The sequence below is a fragment of the Lactuca sativa genome, chromosome 4 (assembly GCF_002870075.4).
Source record: "Lactuca sativa cultivar Salinas chromosome 4, Lsat_Salinas_v11, whole genome shotgun sequence".
Taxonomy (NCBI): Eukaryota; Viridiplantae; Streptophyta; class Magnoliopsida; order Asterales; family Asteraceae; genus Lactuca; species Lactuca sativa.
In genome coordinates, this window is record NC_056626.2 from 20,334,181 (window position 1) to 20,341,976 (window position 7,796).

General features: G+C 29.5%; 1 protein-coding gene across 2 annotated transcripts; it reads right to left on the reverse strand.

Moving 5' to 3' along the window:
- Nucleotides 1–931: 931 nt before the first annotated feature.
- On the reverse strand, nt 932–2,441 carry LOC111915846 (protein BIG GRAIN 1-like E). 2 transcript variants are annotated; one of them, XR_002858308.3, is made up of 2 exons: nt 1,185–2,438; nt 932–1,067 (listed from the first exon to the last, which is right to left on the reverse strand). XR_002858308.3 is itself a non-coding variant. In XM_023911479.3 (2 exons), exon 1 carries the CDS (start codon nt 2,225–2,227, stop codon nt 1,241–1,243), a length of 987 nt encoding a protein of 328 aa, XP_023767247.1. In that variant the 5' UTR covers nt 2,228–2,441; the 3' UTR covers nt 932–1,067; nt 1,223–1,240. The 2 variants fall into 2 exon arrangements, 1 of the variants encoding a protein (XP_023767247.1); XM_023911479.3 differs by having other exon boundaries at nt 1,223–2,441.
- Between the last annotated feature and the right edge of the window lie 5,355 nt (nt 2,442–7,796).

The window sequence follows — 7,796 nt, forward strand, 5'->3', positions numbered from 1 at the left end:
ACAATGGAAATAAACTCCGTAATTAGTATCGGTCAGTTACAAATATGTTCCATTGGCAATTCTGTCCTCAACTACCAAAGTTTGTCAATAATCCATTACTAATTACATACGTCAAAATATGTCAAAAAATTAATTTGTATGATAAGACTGCAGATGTCATACCACACATCCTACATTTTTTGCATTATCACTTCATTTTTCGTCACTCTATAAAACTGGTGGGTATCATATCACACCCACCACAATATCCATTATTATGCACAAAGTATCATCTTTGAGGGTTATACCATACTAACACACGCCGAGTTTACCGCAGTGGAGTAAGGGGGATCGGTGCGGTGTTTACCGCACACCGCAGTGCCACCTCACACACCGCTGTGTGCGGTGTCATGTGCACCAAGGGGCCTAAACATTACCAACAAGATTTTACTGACAGATCTAGATCCGCACAAGTTGCGTCAATAAACCCATTGTTTAGACCATCTGCGGAAGGGCCCTAGAATGTAGTATTGGCATTTCACGGATCAACACCCTGTAATCGATTTTTTAAAGACAACCCACTTTTGAGGATCATTGCTTCAAATCTTTTAAGAGAGAAAGAGCCGGACAGAGAGAGTAAAAGTAGAGAGGAATAATTAAATGTTGAGAGGTGTCGTTTCTTAAAGAAGGGGGGACTATATATGCTCATGTGTGAATAGAAAGTGATACTAGGCTAGCTTTAGCTTTAGATAGAGTGGGGTGAGGCAGTTGGCGTGAAGGAGGGGAGGAATGGGGTGGGGTACTGGGGTAGGTTGGTGTGACCCGTATATTAATATAAAAAATTTAATAAAATTATGGATAACATAATCGACCAAAGCCAAAATTAAATAGAACCACTAAAACAAAACAGATGGAAAATTTTGATACAAAACCGGAACTTAAAACCAAAACATTATAAAACGGTATAACATATATATATGATCGCTCAAATGTATAATTAACTCTACAGTCAATAAAATAATGGGATCGAACTTTTGAATTGCTAAAACTAAAATGAAGACATTCCTCTTTGAATTTTCTCTTGCTCACTGAATATCCAAACAAAATAATTCATGATCAATAATTAAGAAACAAAAACGAAATCATAATTAAAATTAAAAAAAAAAAAAAACTATCTATGAAATATTAACTTAAAAATGTAGCACCTTGATTTTAAGTTCTCACTTAGGAAGGTTTAATTTACCTTCGACTTCTATATAGGTTAGCTAGAGATCGGTGTACCCCTCTTGATGCTATCCATATGCGTGGTTTCAAAAACCGGCAAACCACTTGAATAATAACCCAAATCACAGTTTGTTAACTCAAAAAGATCAGAGCTTGAATCACTATCTCCATCATCATCAAGAATGAATCTCTTGAATTCTCTAATCTCCACCGTTGGATCATACTTCTGATTATGATCATCATGTTTTACATCACAAACCCTAACTTTCTCCACTGACACGTTTTCAGGACTTCTACTTTTTCTGTCAGAAAACCCACTCTTGATCTTGAGGTTTTCATTCTTGTTGTAGTTTTCATTAAAGGGTACTTTGGTAACTTCATATGTAGGCTTGTGGTCTGAATAGCTTCTGAGATCTTTATAGCTTGTCCTCTTTGTGGGTGCCTGTGGCATGTGATCATCATATGCATGTGGTGTTGTTGAGTAATTAGCAGGTTTTGTTTCACTTGCAATATTACTGGTATTACTATTCCCACTCCTGAATAGGCTGATGCTACTCCTCCTCTTTCTTCTCCATCCACTAGGACTCTCATCTTCATCTTTAATAGATTGTGTCGATGTGGTTGACTTTGACTTCGACTTGGACTTCTTGGAAGATGTTTGGTTGAAAAGGGAATTCAAGAAATGAGCCAATTTCCCTCCTGGTGAGCTTGGTTGCTTATACTTCTTCTCGTTCTTGATCATCATATGGTTCGGATCCATCATCATAGCTTTTAAAGGTATCGAGTTTCTTCCGTTCTCCATCATCATGGCTTGTAAAGGAATATTATTGGAGTTTCTTCTATTGTTCTGGATATCAAGACTCAGTCTTCCAACACTCTCTCTCATGTAATTCTTATGAGAGAGGGTGGTGTTCGTGTCTTCAAAGTATCGGGAGGCTTCAAAGACATTGATCTCGTCTGAACTGTTCCTCTGATGGAACGGTTTCTTGTTCTCCTGTAGAGGTGGATTAATGGTTTTGGGCATGGTTGAAGTTAAAACAAGAAGATTAGTGTTTGATGAGTGTTAAACCCTAGAAAGTGAAATGCAAAGAAGAGAGTTTTCATGAAATAATTGAGCGTGATCGATGGTTGGATTGTTGATCAAGTGAGAGAAGGCATGTCTATTTATAGTAATCATTCTTTTCCATTTGTTTTCATACGTATAGTTATACAATTTTTATTGCATAAAATACAAGTTAATATAACTCGAGTTGGTAACCGAAAAACTAAAAGTTCTTTCGCAATGATGGTTTTTGTGTTAGCATGATGGTTTTTGGTTAGAGAAAAGACATCCCATATAAGTGGAATATCATCAGTCAGTGCATAAAAATATTTCAATAGTCACCTAAATGAAAGTAAATTTGGATTTTGTGAAACATTATTTAAAAAAATTTAGAGTAAAAAGATTTAGAAATAAGATTAAAAAGCACAAACTTCAATCATAGCTCTTTGTGTAGTGGTATATGAAGGCCATAAGTTTGTGCTAGGTGTTGTGGGGTCAAAGGGTTTTATTTTCATAGGATTCTAGTTACATTTTCAAATTTTCTACTTCTATGTCGAGGACTCGCTTTCAAAGGTGGATGTTGGCCATGCATTGTGCCAATAATTCCCCTTTAGAAAATCTTGATAAATTTATTAAAAAAAAAGTGGGAGATTTGGATCTTCTTGACCTACTTTTTTCAAAGCTAAAATTTTATAATCAAAACAATATTTTGTTTTTTATTGGGATAATAATACTTTGTTTTTATTCGGTTAATAGCACAGTATTATTTTGGATTCATAAATCACTTACTCCAAAGGAGATTAAATAACTTCGTTTGAGATAGAATCTTTATGGAAAATGGGAGATTTTGGTCCTATTCTTGTGTCCCAAAGAATATGAAGTTTGCATACCTTTCTCCCTACAAATTTTCCAAAAGCAACAATTTCAACAAATTAAGAAAGTCGAGTATATACTATATATAGCATTATACTGATAATAAGATAACTAACAATACTATAAGCCATAATTTAATCTTTATAATTTATAAAACTTACAACGCTTTTCAAAATGCTTGCTATCTATCTACCTAGTACCTAGCTTGCGGATGATATGGCTTGCCCGTGTGACCATACTCCTTTTAATATTTGCAAATGGTTTTACAAATCATCCACTCTAACCCTTCTAATATTATTTTATTCTATCTAACTATATTTTTAATCAGTTATATTTAGTAAATTATTTAATTACTTTATCTAATATTTATCAATATAAAGTATTTGTTATTTATTACACTGTTACTGATATCCCTTTTCAAAATAAAAACTATCGGTTACACTGATTATAAAAGCTATTAAGCTAATGTATGACAATTAAAACTTTAGTGGGATTAATTACATTAGTATGGATGGTATAACAATCACCAATTTGCTCACTTGGTGATACTTGGTAAGCTTTTCCTCATAAATGACTCAAAATCTCGGGGCCTTCTTCTTCAGTCATGGATGGCCAGAAGGAAGCAACACGTCATTTGCAAAGCAAGATAAATCGAACCCGTATCTTCAGTAAATAATGGACCACAATCGAAGAAGTCTGCTTTCTAAATGGAGATGTTCATTTTAAAATAAAAAATATACATATGGATTATCACAAAGTTGAAATTGGGGTCGTATAAACTTTATAATAGGTGCTTTATTACTTTCTAATAATTAAAATCACCTAGTACACAAAGTATGCATTCTTAAACAAATAAATGAATTATTAGGGCGACCCTTTAATTATATCAACAATCATGGAATGGCATGTTTCAACCATAAAAAAAAATTAAAATTGAAGTATTATGGTATATAAAATTGTACTAACATATACCACACCACACTTCATTTATTTATATAATATTAGCCCTGCAATGGGAGCTAATAACGATATAGACACCATGTTGTAGAGGGCTAATAATAGAAATAACAAAATGGAAAGGGGTGGTAACATACTAACATATACCACACCACACTTCATTTCTTATTATAAGACAAAATTTGGGAATTTCACGAAAATATGGAATCTCGAGAAATGTGTAATTTGCAAATCACATGAAATGTTTGCGAAGTACCTTAAATACTACTATTATACTAGTGTTTCTGTGTATATCGTGATAGCTATACTAATTGGTAAATTATCAAAATAGTAGGTTGTTGACGTCAACAATAATGTAAAAATAACATATAACAATAATTTGCAACATAAATTTAATTTTAACATTATTCTGGACCAAAATCATGAACCTTTCTCATTCATGGATTGTGTGTTCTTTCTTTTATTGAATTTTTATGTGTAAATTTGAGCCTAAAAACCTTCATCTTCTTTGTCAAGAAAAAAAAAGTCTTAAAGTAGCATTGTTCACAATAAACAATTTCTCACCACATTCAATCTATATGGTGAGCTTCATATTATATTTTCTTTTTTTCAATTTATACGATTAGATAAATCAAATCAACACATTCTATTCTTTAAAGCTAAAGTTGATTGGTCTTGCTTATAAAATTTTCTGTTATCATATTCAGTATTACAAATTTTCCATTATAAAAAATGGACGACGTAAAAACCATACTAAATTAAATAGTTGTCAGGAATAGGAGGGGTAACCGTTTGTGATGGTTGGATAATATCTGTTGTCGGAAAAAATGATTGGATTTGGAACGGGAATAAAAACTCTCATTTCTACCGAAAAAGTATGATAAAAGTAATATTGAAAGATGATACAACAGGAATAAAAAGTGTATGAATTTAGTTTCAAGAATGTTTGAATTTATAAAGATAAAGTTTAATATTTCGTATACAAAATAAAATATCAAGAGCTGTTTGACAAACGTAAAATAATAAAAAGTCAGTGTATATGTAAATAAAGTGATTTTGTGGTATTTAAGAATTTTAGGAAAGATTCACGAATTATTTTTTGAAGGGACGAATTAAACTGAAGATAAAGCGAAATTAACAAAATCGATTACAAGGTAATGTATACAAATCTTGCCGTTTCTTAAAAAAAAAAATGTTAGCAAACACCTCTTTTTTAATTTGTTACTACCAAACTTAATCGAATTGTGCAAACTCCAAATGAACCACCATGTCGTCGTCATAACAACTTGCAAGAAATGTTTCTTCCGTTTTGAGAGGTTTTATAGATTATTTCAATAAAAAAAAATGGAAATATAAAATTAAAGTTATATATCACAAGGTCATTCTTAATTTCTCAAAATATGAGTGATATCTTGTAATGTTCTAAGAGATATGACATGGACTTGTCAAATCGTGCCATGGTAGCAAAGCTTGTATCCGGCCACACGTTATAAAATATTGTCTTAAGTCAGAATATTATATGAAAATTTGAATTAAAATAGAAAATGTTTATATGTGATTAGAAGTTATATAAAAAGGTAACGTTTTATAAAATATCGTGGGTTCGTCATGATTCATAAAATAGGAAACTCCACATTACCGCCACGATCATACTTCACGTCTTTTAAAACATCTATATATTATAATAAAAATAAAATTGAAATGTGATAATTTTGTGCAATGTTTTATATTTACTTGATTGGCCCATATTGGTTTGATGAGAGACAGGGGTAAATTAGTCAAAGCAGAAAATTCTAAAGAAGATCTGTCTCATCAACCCAGATCACTTTAGGGTTTTGGGCTTTGATGTTTGTATTTAGTACGTGGGTTGTGTCGCTACGTGCACTAACACGTGGAGTGCATTGTAATGCTTTTTGGATGCACTTTCTTTTTCTTATTTGTTATTTTGTCAAGAAAAAAGAGAAGTAAAATTTGAATTTCCACGTTATTTTTTTTGGCTAACGATATTTTGCAACAACTTTAATTTATAATAAAATGATTTTGTAGGGATATATATATATATATATATATATATATATATATATATATATATATATATATATATATATATATATATATATATATAACCAAATGAACACTGCTCATTCGAAGAACAAATTATGTAGAAAGTTAACAAGAAATATTTATTTTCTCTTTTTACAACTTACATAAATATGACGGCATGTTTAAACAAATCAATGTTAAATAGTTTCATATTTTGGTGAAACATAAAAATATGAAACGTCATATGAACAATCATTTACCCCTATATATATATATATATATATATATATATATATATATATATATATATATATATATATATATATATATATATATATATATATATATATAGAGAGAGAGAGAGAGAGAGAGAGAGAGAGAGAATATTATAATCATATATAACCTCTAAATATTATATGAATGTATAGTCAAATGTGATCCAATCATTTTATAAAAACATTTTAATAATTTGGTTAGTTAAATTAATTATTACAAAAATTGAATACTTATAATTTTGGAAACTTAAGTAATATATTTAATTAAAAATCCACCATTTTAGGGATTGTTACGCCAATCAAAAACCTATGATTAGTATTCATTTTCCTTAATGCTAGATTTTTAGTTTCATTCGTTTGTGAAGCATGGAGATAATTTATATCTGACATATTATTAACAATATTTAAAATTTCTAGTTTTTTTATTCACTAAAAATTAAATCTTCAAATATATTTTCTAGCTGTTGAAACAGAGGACATGCAGTTTGAAAATTAAAAGGAATGGTTGTTATGGATATTTTTAATGAATATATAGTGCAATATTCACTAAAAAACTCATATTCTTTCAGAATGTTTTTCAATTGTTTTCCAGTCATGATTAAGCGATTAAAAAAAAACAATAGTTGTGATTATGTTCTTCCTCTTTGTTGTTGCAATATTCTTTCAGAATGCATGTTACAAAATAACTTTATTTTTACAGAATACATCAAAAAATTATATTCCAATTTGTATAAATTTGATTTAATTCTCTGAAAAATATGTGTTATTATATAGAATATATATTTTTCTATTCTTATTCTTTAAACGTGTTTAAGTCTAATGTATTCTTGAAGCATAATTAATTCTAAAAGAATGTAAATATAACAATCAACAAAATGTATTTTCATAGAATTTTCACTATGTATATTCTAATATACCATATTCTTAAAGAATGCATTAAGAATAACCAACTTTTTCCAAACATTCATTTGGTTTTACTATTCATATTAAAGGATCAGGTTATTAATATAAAATGTAAAATATATAATTTCATTTTCTTAAATCTAATTTATTTTTTATCCCTTAATATTCTCACGTTCCATAATATATTGGTAACTGATTTGACTAAATTATTATTGTAGTTAATTAATGTACTTATATTGTAAGTGTTTCCTATGTTAATAATATGTACCTTAAGATCATAAACTTTTATTCTTTTTAATCAAATAGACAAAAAATGGTCATACATTCATACAGTATTTGTAATTCATATATAATCCTAACCCTATATATATATATATATATATATATATATATATATATATATATATATATATATATAGAGAGAGAGAGAGAGTTATGTTCAAATGTTTTTACTATCTATTGTGTGCATGTAGGATTGATTATTTGAAACGTTTTGTATA

Excerpts from the sequence above, each read along its gene's own strand:
- LOC111915846 (XM_023911479.3), bottom strand. The coding sequence starts at position 2,227 with ATGCCCAAAACCATTAATCCACCTCTACAGGAGAACAAGAAACCGTTC.